A 14,730-nucleotide genomic window follows, 5' to 3' on the forward strand; every position below is an offset into this window, starting at 1 on the left:
ACTACTAGAAGAGAAAAACATTATATGAGGAACTTCAGAAAAATGAATGAAGATTGGTTACCCTTGGTTATGTAACCACCTATTCTCATGTGGACACTTTTGACCATGAGCAAAGAGAAAATTACTTGTGTTAGGGAATTAGAGGATAAACGATGGTGATGTTTAGAAGAAATGAAGGCTCACATATGAAGCTTTACTAAAGGAGAGTGTGCACAAAAAATGAATGTTGATCCAAGGGATTTTGCAAGAAGGAAGAACATGGCCTGCCAAATGGGCCAATAAGATAATAGGTTGATGGGAATGATGAGCCCCATTTTGTCAAAATTTGGGAAATTATTGAGATATGTTCATTAGGAATTTAAGTTTTGTTTATAGTCATATGGCTGAGACAATAAGAGGGGATATGAAGGATTTTAGATGGATGAATGCAAAAGATAAGAGTTTTGATTTTTTGAAATTAAAGGTGACTAAATAACCCATGTAGCTTTAATAGATTGGTGTTTCAAGTTGACTATGATGCAAATGGAAATGCAATTAGAGAAATATTGAGTCAAGAAGGTAGACCTATTACTTATTTATGTGAAAATTTGAATGATGCAAAGAGAAGATGTTTATTTTATGATTGGGAAGTTTATGCCATTATTCAAACTTTGAATAAATGGAGACATTATGAGTTGCCTAAGGAATTTGTGTTGTACATAGATCATCAAGAATTACTATTTTTAAGTAGTTAAGGTAAGTTAAATCATAGAAATATGGGATGAGTTGAATTCTTGTATAATTATACATTTGTGTTGAAGCATAGGAGCAGTAAGTGGAACAAAATTCTTGATTCTTTGACTAGAAGAAATTTGTTCAAAGAGATGAGAATTTAAGTGATTGGGTTTCAAGAATTGAAGAAATTTTATGTGAATGTGCATATAACAATTTAGTAAATAGGAGTACAAGAAATAAACATTTGAGATAATTATAGACATAAATTCCAAAGGAGTATCAAAACTGAGAGACATTAGTCATGAGATCAAGAGGAGTGGAGGAGATGAATTTGTAGAGGTTATGAAGTTATTTCTTGATGAAGTCAAGAAACATCTAGAGAAAATGAATCACAAGTAAAAGGAGAGAGAAAATGAAATGAGAAGGCATAAGAAGTTTGAGATAGGAGAAGAAATGATGATATATTTAAAGAAAGATATGTTTTCTATTAAAATATATAACAAGATAAACATGAGAAAGTTTGACCTTGTACAATAGTGAATTTTTTTTATTAAGGTAATGTGTTTGAAGTGAAGTTGTCACTTGACATGGATATATCATATATATTCATTATTGTAGATTTCTATGAATAACATGTAGAAGGTTTTAATGGGAATGATTAATTACATGTTGAACAAAAACATCCAAAAGTAGATGGATGGGATATAAGAGATTTTAAACAACATATTTAATAGAAGCACAAGAGGTAAGAAACATCTAAAATATCTGATTGAGTGAAGGGACAAACTAGTGGAAGATTCTTCATGGATTTCTTAGATTCAGGTTGACCATCTTGGTTTTCCTTTAGTCATAGGAAAGTGAGGAAGTCATTTTTCAATAACCCTAGTTGTTTGATATAGGAGCATCTTGGGCTCTGGAAAACCTTGCATCTATTGGAAATTTGGATAGGTTAGCAGGATATGATGTTGTCATTTATGGCAACATATAGCTCAATTCAAGTTAGTAGATCTTGGAGATAATGTTTTGGGATGTAAACTTATAAAATTGTCTAAGTGCCACAGAGTATATTTGTCAGCACATGAACCTTTTTGGTCATTGTAGTTCACCAAAGAAATATCACCACATGTGCAGTTAGGTACACCTAGTAGAGACGACGACGACGACGATGTATGCAGGTGTGTGGGATAGTATGGACAATAATATTGAGATAATTTGGTTTTACAGTAATAATGTTGAACAGACAAAACGTAGTAAAAATAAAGATTTAAGTATTTTGGGTTAAGGAGTTATTTTGTTTACCAAAATAATTACTTAACTAATTAGGGATGACATCCTAGATGTTAACCCTAAGTTAGCAAGATTCAATTTTGTAATTTTCTAAGTGTATGAAGAGATGAAGGCTGGCAACAAAAGAAATAAGGTATAAAGGAAAGTTGTGAATGTGAAGTTTAGTGTGCAATTTTTGTGATATGATTATATGTGTTATGTGATGTGAATTTTGATTGAAGATCAAAGTAGTGTGAAGATCAAGTTTTGTGAAGAGCAGCAAAGGAAAATATTAGACATTGAAGATATTAGTAGAGGTTTTTGTATCTATCTTTTGTATACTGAATATTCCATTGTACATTACATGTTTGGATAGTGGGCTCATCTTGCATACATTTGTAAATTGTAATAACAACTCCTAATAGGGTCGAGGCTTCTAACAAGGCCTACATTGTCTAACAAGGACTAAGACACTATATAGATGTAACCGACTCCTAACATGGTCAATATATCTAATTAGATACTTTTGATTAATGGATCATTTTGTGGGTACCATCCCCAATGGGGTCTTCCCTTGGCCAGGGTTTCCCTAGTTAACAAAATATGGTGTCATGAGTTTGATGACGAGCCACACCACCCGTACCAACTCACAACCAAAAATGCAACAAGATGGAGATAGAGAGATGACAAAAAAAATGCTTCATAAAGCATCCATTAATACTTGAAATCCACTAGAAGAGATTGCATTTGAAGAGCTTACAATTCAAGAACTTCTATTAGAAGAGCTTCCATTCCTTGAACTTTCTTTAGAAGAGCTTCCATTCCTTGAACTTCTTGAACTTGATTACAAATGATAATAAGCCTTTCTTAAATAGGCACTTCTAACCCAAGACATTACAAACACAACCAATGTGGGATAAAAGGTAAATACAACTACCTTTAAATAAATATTAAATTCCCACCCAAATACAACTAAGCACCCAACAAATATTAAATGCATGATTTAAGGACCTTTCCACAAACTTCTAAGATGCCACCTACACACCTCGATTAATGGAATGACAACTATTTTTATTATTTTCTATTTATGCCACCCATGCACCTTGAAAATAGAGATTCCTCTTTTCTCCACTTTCCCTATTTTCTATTTTTAATTATTTTTCTTCCATTTTCGTCACTTTCTCTCTCCTCCACAAATTTTTTTTTTTTTTTTTTTTTTTCCCTTTTTTTTTCTTTTTTTTTTTTTTTTCTCTAATAATTTAATTTTCCCATGCAAGATGCTCTTGCATCAGACTCCCCTGGTAGATAGAAAAGTGTGTCCCACACTTTGATGTCAAAAGAAAGATATAGAACCATATTCATCTTCACCACAAGCTTCTACCTCAATAGGGACAAGAAAACCAACATACAAATCTTCCACATTTTATTTTTTGCTGATGCATGATGCTCCTGCATCCGACTCCCATGGTAGGAAAAATTTTGTGAATATGGATTCACAAAATGAAGTAGGCACTGTTGACATTTTTTTTTTTTTCTCTTCCTCCAACACATAGCTGGAACAAGTATCCGATGCCGATATATTTCCTTCTTTCTTCTTTTCCAACACCTGGCTGGAACAAGTGTTTGCTGCTGAAAATACTCCTTCGCAATGAACTCTAACCAAGTATAACTCTTATCCTCATCCAATTTTATTGAATTAATCACACCTGTAATAAACCCAGTAACACCATACCAATCTTCCTTTGCATACCACACATGACTAACAAGATCCTCATGCAAACCATCATTAATATCTTTTAAACTCATATCAAAGACAACATCCCATGATTCATAAGAATTTACCTGTTTGACATCTTCATCTTTGCTTACCTCTTTTATTTCATCAACAATGCACGTAACTACTCCACTTGCTTGATCTCCAATGAAGGCACTATATTCTTCCTCCATTGCTGCAATCTTCACATCATCTTGATCTATTTCAGGTTCATAAATCTTGCCATCTTCATGCTCTTCCTCTTCTCTTTCATCTTCTTCAACTTTAGGTTTGCAAATAATATCCTCTACATCCTCTTGCTCTTCTTTTGTACCACATGTCTCATACTCCACTGGATCCTCTTTCTTTTCCACATCCAAGGAATTATCAACATCCCTTTTCTGGTGACATGCTCTTTGTTTCCACAACTCAGCTTCTAATTCATTCACTTGCTCCTGCAAATCAACTAGCAATGATTGTTGATTTCTTGCTCTAAATTTCTCAAGTCGAGGAATCCTTAGAATCCATCCAATCACAAAAGTCATCTTCTTCTTTCTCTTCTCCATAATCAAGTCTTCAGAAGACAAATCTGGTCCAAAACAAGAACCTCGTGCAAACTGCCTCACAGTCGGCGCTCTGTCTACACAATCAAGAACTTCTTCACAAACTTCACCCAACTCAAGGTCCTGGTGCAAACTGCCTCACGTTCGGCGATCTGTCCGCACTCTCAGGAACTCCTGCTCTGATACCACTGATGACGAGCCACACCACCCGTACCAACTCACAACCAAAAATGCAACAAGATGGAGATAGAGAGATGACAAAAAAAATGCTTCATAAAGCATCCATTAATACTTGAAATCCACTAGAAGAGATTGCATTTGAAGAGCTTACAATTCAAGAACTTCTATTAGAAGAGCTTCCATTCCTTGAACTTTCTTTAGAAGAGCTTCCATTCCTTGAACTTCTTGAACTTGATTACAAATGATAATAAGCCTTTCTTAAATAGGCACTTCTAACCCAAGACATTACAAACACAACCAATGTGGGATAAAAGGTAAATACAACTACCTTTAAATAAATATTAAATTCCCACCCAAATACAACTAAGCACCCAACAAATATTAAATGCATGATTTAAGGACCTTTCCACAAACTTCTAAGATGCCACCTACACACCTCGATTAATGGAATGACAACTATTTTTATTATTTTCTATTTATGCCACCCATGCACCTTGAAAATAGAGATTCCTCTTTTCTCCACTTTCCCTATTTTCTATTTTTAATTATTTTTCTTCCATTTTCGTCACTTTCTCTCTCCTCCACAAATTTTTATTTATTTATTTATTTTTTTCCCTTTTTTTTTCTCTTTTTTTTTTTTTTCTCTAATAATTTAATTTTCCCATGCAAGATGCTCCTGCATCAGAGTTACTTTACGTTATGGTTGTGTTTACTATTCAACATAGTTAGTTTACTTTCTTATGCAAGTTATAAAGTTATTAAAGATATCCAATTTTGGGCAAAATTTTGTGAAATATTGATTCACCCCCACACCCACCCCTCTTAGTATTTCCTATTTCTAGCAAAATCAACAAAAAATGTGTTTTTTTTTTTTTTCTTGTTTGTGTAGTCCTTAAGTTTCTTCAATTTCAATTTGTTGCTATAATGAACCTTGTGACATGTTGTTGGTATCATAGTGGATCTTTGTCTAGGATCACACCTTGAGCTACTACTTTTGTGAGGTTAGCTTACAGATTCTTGGCAAGGACCTATTTATTCTTCACATTTTCTATCTAGATTGTGTTCTCCAATCTCACCAAGGATTTTGCTGATCAACAAAGCTTCATGACTTGTCTCTCAATGATTATCCATCATGGCCAACCTACTTGTGGGTTATCTCATTGTGTTTTACCTATATGTGGGAGATTCTTATGATTTAGATGTTGACCTATCTTTGTAATACTTTTTTCTACACTAGGAGAATGTAATATTTTTGCATGTCAACTTAATGCTCATGAGGGATTCATATGCTATTTGAATTCTTCCTTAGGGAGACCGTTCTCGATGACATGATCATGATAACTTCTTAAAGTTTGGGTGTGAAGAATTTTATTGTTATTAGACCTGTATGCCTAGAATCTAAGACTACATTTCACAAGCTCGTTGTAATTTATAATAATAGAAAGGTTGATATTTCTCATCTCTCGATTGCTCTTCATTATTATTATTTGGTTTCTATTATGAGACTCTTACAACAAGGGTTGGGCATATGCTTTGAGATCCCTCCTACCCTTAATTGCACCACATGGAATATATAGGCATTTAAATTTGAAAATAAGACAAAAAATGAAATTACATAATTCAAAAAAAATGAAGGTACTATAAAACTGATGAAGCTATGCAGAAAAATGTTGCTAGTTGATTCACCAATTTGATAAAGACATTGTGCAATTTCAAACATAACACTTCAAAAGTAATAAACTCTATTATCATAGGCCACTTTTATGATTACAAATCTAAACCTATTATGGTCAAATCTAAACTTTTGTAAACTTTACATTGTAGAACATGTTTGCCTCTATGTTTACAACTATGGGAGAGGGGTTGTGTTTATAAACATCATTTAGGAGTTTACTAAGAATAAAATATTCACTTGGATCAAAATTTCTATTATTGAATCAATAAAATGGAATGTTGATTAATACAACATTCAAGAATGTAATGATGTCAATGAATGCTGATAATGGTTTAGCATAGATATTAACATTTTTTTTTTAAGGAATTGATCAATCATAAATAGTTAGAAGTTATTGTCTTGGCCTAAATTTGAATTTGAATTTTTAAAGCTTTGAAATCTTCTTTGCTTCTACAAAATAAACTTTAATTTTATTATATAATTATAATCACAACTTGATATAAAAAGTGAATAACCTAAAGGAAACTAGTTTTGGAGGTGTTTATATAAGTAAAGATTAAACCATTTGCACTTTTTAATACTAAAATGTGCCACAACCAAAAAGAAGTAACTATGCAATCAACAAATGCACTTACCTTCCATATACTTAAATACTTATGCAACTAATTCAATTGTATAACTACATATTTGACCCATAAATAAATAAATAAACCAAAATTTAGAACTGAATTTTGAACATGTGTACAGATATACTAGAATTCATGAAGGAAGTTATCAAATATACTATTTTCGATGAAATAGAATACACACGTTACTTAAAAACACATCTAAAAAGGAGGCTTTCTAATTAAATTGTCCTAATTAACTTGATCAATAATCCTCGTTTGAGATCAATGAAAGCATTAGTTACATATACATGAAGAGCATTGAAGAACCCTCATTTTGCATGACAACACTTTTCTCGGGATCTCCTTTAAAGGTTTCGTATCCGTGTGAGTGTTTTAAGGATCTTGCAATGGGGCTGATTTTTCAGGAATATCTTGAAGGACCCAGGATTTTCAAGTGCAGCAATTGTAAGGCACATTCTGCTGCTCATGATCAGATTTTCTCAAAGAATTTTCATGGGCGCTTTGGGAGGGCGTATCTGTTCAACCATGTGTAAGTTTGATTTCTTTCCCCATTTTAACAAATACCCATGTGACGTTTTTCTCTTTTTAGCGGGATGTTTTTGAGTGGGTTTGAACTTTGAAATTGTAGAATCCCTTATCTCATGCAATTTTATTCAGTTTCAATAGATCATGAATATAAGACTGGGAATTTGATTCGATTTTTGTCCACAATTTGTTGGAATGATTGTCACGTTCAAAATAAGTTCTTTTGTTTCTATATTAAAACTTGTAAGGCCTATAGACATGCACCTGTCATATGAGGGCGGTTTGCATAGTTTGTTTTTGAAGAAATTCCATTATGTTTAATTTTTTAATAAGAAAATTTAGGTGATATCTATTTTTTTCATATAATTTTGTTAGAATTGGTAAGTCGCTCTGTCGAACTAGGGCGGAGAATACCTTCTGGCTTAGATGCTATGAACAGGGGGCATATTGATTCCATCCCATTCACCCATGCCAGATATTTTGTTGCAAGTTACATCCAGAATTAGATGTATATTGCTACTTAGTATTAAAAATAAAAATATCTTCTGGGGATTTGAATGTGGCTATATGCTATTAAATTTCATTGATTTACTTATTACTTTAGTGAATATCAAGATACTTCTACCAAAGTTTTTTCTTTTAAATTTCATTGATTTACCTATTACTTTAGTGAATATCAGGATACTTCTACCAAAGTTTTTATCAGTTGGTGAAGGCAAAAGAATAATAGCAACTCAAAAACAATTCATCTTTCAAGATACAGGATTCATTTAAGTAGCACTATTTTTGTTTTTAGACAGCATAAACATCCCACCAGTTGCATTCAAGGTAAATGCAACTTGTTACTTTTAGGTATCATCTTATGTAGCACATCTTTTGGACATTTGAGAACATTGTGGGAACACAGGATTTAGTGTTTAAATTTTGTACCCTTTAGGTTTCATTGTCGTGACAAGCATAGGAGCAAATTGAACCTAGCCAATGCTGATCCATAGCAGGTAGAAGATGCTCAATTCCGATTGAGATATCCTTTATGAGCTGTCGTCCAAATTGAGTTATAGGCTGCCTTGTTGCAGTGTGAGGTTTTGAATTTGGGCCACTGCTTTATGATGACCCCTTTTAAACAAGTACGTCACAATCTTTGATGGTGCTGGTGCAAGAACTTTTGAACATCAGAATTATAATTCGAATACTATTTGATCCATGCGTCTTATCAATCATTTCAAGATGAACTCTAGGAGTGGTCACAACACTAATGAAATATTGACTCAAGTATTCTAGAAGTAATTATTATTATTATTTTGACTGAAAAAACTACTGCTTAATGCGGCTCCACCCTGATATTGATTAGAAAAAGTAATACATCCAGATGTTAAGTTTTCAATTACAACTCATTATTGCTCCCTGCTACAGAGCCAACATCTACAGTTATCACCTAAGTGGCAATAGGCCACTACATCTCAACAAAACTATGCACCAAAAAGTAACAAGAGGAATCCCAATAAAAGGATACCACAAAACAATATTAAGATTTTGCACCAGATTTGGAATTATAGCAGAGAAGCATATTGAACGAGATCTTATTTTCCTTCTCTTTTTGTTTCACTACCATCACCTTTCCTTGTGTCATTTGGAGAAATCCCACCAACGAGGCATGCCCTGGAAGAACATTCTGCACTCCCTCCCAGTTCTGTCAAAGGGGTAGGAGACGCAACAGACTTATCGTATCTTTTCTAGAAGGTGATCCAGTAAAATCTCCCCATCATTAGCTTCAGTATACTTCTTATGTTTGGAGCAATGGGTGGCCAAATGACCAATGGTAAAACATCTACAACAATGAAAGGAATCACCTTCATAATTCTGATTCCAACATTTACTTTTGGTGTTTAGGGAGACCTCTTAGGGATCTTTGGTGATATCAATCTCCACCAAAATGCTAGCGTAAGTTGTGCGCAAATAATTAGAAGATCCTTTGTCAATTTCTAAAAATTTCTCCAAAGAGTCGCCAATTGCTTCAAAACCAATCAATAACTGCAACAAAAATTTGGGAGTCTAACATACTAACCCAAACTAGATTTGCCGAGAAAGATTCATAGGTAGGAACAAAGGAGAGGTGCCAAGGTTTTAACATAAGAAGGTGCTTATTGAAGTCCCATTAATATTCACAAAGAAAAGTCCACCAACTCCTAATTTCATTAAAGACAACCACAAAAAATCCCATTGTGTGCAGTCCGCCAATCCCAAATTTTATTAAAGACGGCCATGAAAACCCCCTTGCACAAGGATAGATTGGAACGTCACCCTCAAGAATAGGCCTCCATGTGTCAAAGATCCAAAGTTCAAGATGACTCAAGCACAATCCTTTGACCCTCTTGAACAAGCATTGTTTAGCAAAGAAGGCCTCATGTTAGAAACCTCGAGTGATTTCATTATGTAACTCCATCTCCAAAGAGGATAGAACAGTTTGCAATGGCACATGAGGTTTCAAAGGAGCAAAGGCCCCATTTAGGGCATTGCAATTAACATCCTCCACAAATTTCTCAGCCATTTAGAAAGGCCCAATCCCACTCGCATCAAACATAGCCATGAAAGGAGAAAAACAATCATTATTGTGTTGGCTCCTTCCATCCACGAATTGCCCCATACCAAATTGAACCCTATTGGCATGCAACAATAGCAATGAAGGATTCTGCAAATGGTTACCAAGGGTTCCGACTAGCAAAGAGGAGGCCAGGGCACCATAAACCAAGGGCACTAGTCATTGTCTACACTACCAAGGAGGGACATGCTCATCTTTCCTGTGAGATTTATCTTAGAAAACCTTAGTTTCTGCAATCTTCCGTAGTAATGGCATTGTGAGCTATTTAGAACATAGTTCCAAGAATCACAGCGGTTCACATGATTCGACGATTCGATTCAAGCCAAACGATTTTTTGTGAATCAGTGAATTGAATCAGCGATAAAGGGTTTATGAAATAAGTTACTAAATTTCAAGGATTTTTTAAATTTGCCAATTCGTGGCCGATTCGATTCCGATTCATGGCCGATTCACGATTCGAATCGAGCTTGCCGATTCTGATCCGATTTCGATTCTTGGTACTTTGATTTAGAATCTGATGAAAATTCAAGGGTAAACAATCTCAATAGTTGACACAATAGAGAGTAACCTTGTGAGGTTTGAACCTTGGTTGTAGGCACTACAGGGGAGAAGCCCTGTATTTTAGAAATAATTACCAATCAAGGGGAGCCACTTAATACACAAAAACCTTTCAAATAAATGTTTTAAAATTATTAGGAGGAATAACAAATGTAAGTGTCTACCTTGAAATTTTCAATGGACATCCTCTAGTCTCCTTTTTTGTTGGCAAAGCTTTTGGATAACTTTTCTTTCTTTCTCACAATTGCAATCAATGTGAGATTAACCTAAGTACAACCTACCGTAGGGGGGGAGGTTGCATAATATACATATGTGACAAAAAATGCTAATTATGAAATGATACTTCAATATAACATACCAAATATAGTTGAATATAGAAAGTTGAAATGTGATTCTCAAACCATAAGTTCAATCTTGAAACTTGAAACTTCATAACCATTACCAATGATCATTGAACTTAATAAAATTATAAATACTAAAACTTCTAAACATAATAGCAAAACTTTTTTCTTTTTTTTGAACTTTTCCAGCTAGTCGTCAGCTGCACCCCGCACGCACCCTAGGCACACTTGGGTTGCACCCGTGTCCCCGGGTGCCCCGACCGGTGCAACCACTTTTTGGCCGCAGTTGGGGTACTTGGGTGCGTGACATACCCGCACCCGGGATGTAGGCGCACCCAATGCAGGGGGGTTTTAGGGCGGGTGCGCGCACCTGAATTACACTAGTGAAAACTATCAATACATGACTCTGAATTATGTATTTGAACTAGAAAAACCAAATACCAAAGTCACCAAAGAAATATAATAAAAAGGGTAATGAAAGATGAGGAATATCATTTATACTAATGATGAAAGCCTAGGTTACGAGTCTTGATACAGGTATGAGTTATAGACTAAGTTACCGATTCAGGTTTGGAGATGGACTTGGATTTGTGGGTTCGAGCAAAAAAAAACTTCCATTTGGGATCGTGTTTGGGTGTGTGTGTGTGTATAATTCATAGTATCAATATGTGTTGCTTGATCATTGATCAATGCCAAATGTCAAAGATATACACTAATTACCTACTCATAAAACTATGTTCATGATTGAAAAGAAAATCATACATTGAATTACTAAATTGCAAAGTGAAATTTCAAAACATAGTATAGTTCATCAAATGATAAAGTCTGAAGCATAATGATAAATGGAAAGTGTTTATTAGTTTATCAATGATCATAGTATTAAATGCCCTTCAAGTGTCAAATGGGTCATCAAACAATGAGGGATCAATGGCTTCATCCCCGGCTGCAACTATATCTAGATCCTCATTATTGGAACAATCAATCTCTACAACCTTCTCTTAAAACTTGCAAAATGGGCACACCAAAATGAGAGAGCAAATGAGAGATTAGACGAGTCAAATGTTTTTTATTAGGCTCCTTTTAGGGTTACATAAAAAAATCTCATTTTTTTGACCCTACTGCTGCAGGTCCTCCTGGGTTCGCCCGGGTCCGTACCAACAACAACCCGGACGGACCCACAGTCTGAAATCTGGACCCTTCCCCAACCTGCAGTGAACTTGGACATGAATCTGGACCTGCGCGAACCCAGACCTGAGTCCGGGCTGCAGGGTGCAAACCTGGCTTCGTAGGTTACTGAAAAAAGCATTGTCTTGCAACTAGCACTGTTGACTTTGAGAATACTAAACGCACAGAAGGGATTTTGCCTTGGATCCCTCTTAAAGTGCTTTACTTCATTTCATTACTTTGAATCAATTCATACTATTAAGTAAATGTTATTGCCACATAGACTACAACATATGTGGTGTCTTGGAATGAGTGTACTGGGTGCATCACAGTGTACTTTTCCAATTTCATTTCCTTTGTGAGATGAAATGCATCAAAACATAGCAGTTAAATCCCAGATTCCAGTTATGTGTAATTGCAGACTCATAACAAAATCCTTCAATTAATTGCCCCTTTTTCTTGAGCTTTCAAATATGGGTGTTGTGAGGGAGAAAGACCTTACCACTACAGAGTCTCTTAGAAGTTTTAACTTTGTGTTTCTTTATTTTATTTTATTTTATCTTTGTGTTTCTTATGGTCTTCTAAATTTACATAAATTGAAACAAGATGTTAGTGTCTTGGATGGAATCTATCTCATACCTGAAATTCTAATCAGATTTTGCGCTTGAGTAAAGTGAAAAAATGGAAAGGAAGGGATGTAAACAAGTGACCGTTGGTAAAGGAAAGTTAACTTCAAACCTAATTTAAATTAATTCAACGAAACCTGTTTAAATTAAAATTTAAAATAGAATTTTGTAGCAGTCATACTATTATTGACACAAATGGAGGAATAAAGAAGATTAAATACCTATTGTATAAATGAAACTATTATATTTGAACTTAGATTAACAAATAAGTAGATGAAAAACTGGATTACTTACAAAGAAGGATTTATAAATTTATTTTAAGAACATTCTTTTATGACATTTGACTATATTTTTCAGAATTTCCTATTATTAGATATGACCTGTTTATTTTGTTGGGGTTTGTATTATTTGTAGTAAAAAATAGTTCTTTTCTTGGGATATGAAATCTATGGCCAGCAGCAATATGTGCACTATGGCACTAACTCTGATGCAAAAATAAATCAACTGTTGACAATAATGAAGAAAATGTTGCCAATTATGTTGAATTTAGCCATTTTAATGATGGCTCATGATTTCAGAGCATATCTGTTCAAGTCATTTATATCATGCACTAATACCAGTCACCATGAGTTAAAAAGTGCCATTTGGTGATTAGTGGTCAAGCCTTATTAGCCCAATGTTAGTGCATGTATATGGATCAGTTTATAGTTTAAGCAAAACAATAAAAATAAATGAACATGATATACTGAAAAACTTTGTTTGCAAAACTGGCTGACCGAAGTACTGCCCTAGTGAGTCGTTGAATGAGGTTCCTGCATGCTTGGCTGCTTGTCCTTGTACATTGTGACCTGAATATGGTGATGCCTGAATCAGATGGAGCCTTAATGGGCGTTGCAAGGAGATTTTGTACTGTCGTGTGTGATTAAATTGAGTATGGACAATTGCCGGGACTGAATTGCAGGGTTAATGTTTGTTTTGGGCCTATGGAAGATCGGGTTCTCATGACTGGATTACATACTGTCAATGACATTTACTGCAAATGCTGCCATCAAATACTGGGCTGGAGATATGTAAGTTTCCATTTTATCAGATTTCCTTCGTTATGTAAGCTTAATGTGATAATACAGCATATTTGCTTGATTTTTCCTTTATTGAAATTTCTAAATTTAGAATAGATGTGCCAACTTTTGAAGCCCTAGCGATGGAGCATTCGTTCTTATGAGATCATCTCATCCCTAAAACATTTTCTACATACAGGAAAAAGCATACGAGGAAAAAGAGAAATACAAAGAAGGAAAGTATATCATAGAGAAAACAAAAACATTGAAGGAAGGCTGGTAACAGTAACTGTTATGATGTTTGTGGTAGATCCCTAGTCATTTTATGAGCAATATATCATCTTGAATGCATCCATTGTATTTTGCCATTTATATCTTTTCATTGACTTTTTCCTTTTCATTTGGCCTGTCTTGCAGAACTGAGCGACATTGAACACATAATGCAACATCCTCTTGAACTGTATAGAAATCTGTAGCCATCGGTAGAAGCATTGATATTTTGTGAATATGTATTTATTGCATTGGACAATTCAGGCTACAGATACTGTCGTTCATTATGCTTGCCATATGAATTGTGCTTTGCAATTGATATGAATGCCATTTGTGTGTTCATATTTGTTTATATTTGCTCAATTCCATATGAATTCATTTTATCGTTTTTTTAACATCAATTATATGTTTTTGATTTTTAGTAATCGAACTCCAAACATGTTTTCTCATCACTAGATGAATTGGGTGCATTTATATCCGCTTCAAAAATAAGCTAAATTGATTTAACTAGTTCTCTCTACTTCTCTAAACAGTATGTATTGCTTGACTGGAATGGAAAAAAGAATGAGCCATAACACAATCTTGTTTACAGATGTGATTTGAATTTGTACTTGATGAAAAATCCTTTTTCATTACTTTCAGCCACGAAGAATTTCTTGTGTTATATGTTCAAAGGAGGGTCAACTATGATGTGGCAAGTGAAGAAAGGTTTTCTGAGGCAAAACACACTTGTTTATTTCACTTTCTTCTTTTTCTCCAAATGTTTACCTTTACCTTTAAGTTTTAAAAATCAGCAGCAAGCCTAGAAT

The 14,730-nt window shown here is 34.4% G+C and overlaps 1 protein-coding gene across 3 annotated transcripts; it reads left to right on the plus strand.

The window, feature by feature from the left end:
• Nucleotides 1-7,021: 7,021 nt before the first annotated feature.
• Nucleotides 7,022-14,346, plus strand: LOC149540385 (putative yippee-like protein Os10g0369500). Of its 3 annotated transcripts, none has more exons than XM_089801479.1 (4): nucleotides 7,022-7,309; nucleotides 13,555-13,663; nucleotides 13,851-13,950; nucleotides 14,069-14,346. In XM_089801479.1, the coding sequence occupies exons 1-3, from the start codon at nucleotides 7,068-7,070 to the stop codon at nucleotides 13,932-13,934; spliced, it is 435 nt and encodes a 144-aa protein (XP_089657605.1). In that variant the 5' UTR covers nucleotides 7,022-7,067; the 3' UTR covers nucleotides 13,935-13,950; nucleotides 14,069-14,346. The 3 variants fall into 3 exon arrangements, with proteins under 3 accessions (XP_089657605.1, XP_089657606.1, XP_089657604.1); XM_089801480.1 differs by having other exon boundaries at nucleotides 7,023-7,309; nucleotides 13,851-13,930; XM_089801478.1 differs by having other exon boundaries at nucleotides 7,024-7,309; nucleotides 13,851-13,957.
• Nucleotides 14,347-14,730: the final 384 nt, after the last annotated feature.

The sequence above is a fragment of the Cupressus sempervirens genome, chromosome 9 (genome assembly GCF_028749045.1).
Source record: "Cupressus sempervirens isolate cs-2001-9-10 chromosome 9, ASM2874904v1, whole genome shotgun sequence".
Taxonomy (NCBI): Eukaryota; Viridiplantae; Streptophyta; class Pinopsida; order Cupressales; family Cupressaceae; genus Cupressus; species Cupressus sempervirens.

Excerpts from the sequence above, each read along its gene's own strand:
- LOC149540385 (XM_089801479.1), top strand. The coding sequence starts at position 7,068 with ATGAAGAGCATTGAAGAACCCTCATTTTGCATGACAACACTTTTCTCG. Across the intron at positions 7,310-13,554 it reads GCGTATCTGTTCAACCATGT|GGTTAATGTTTGTTTTGGGC; the intron begins GTAAGTTTGATT and ends ACTGAATTGCAG. Across the intron at positions 13,664-13,850 it reads AAATACTGGGCTGGAGATAT|GAAAAAGCATACGAGGAAAA; the intron begins GTAAGTTTCCAT and ends TTCTACATACAG.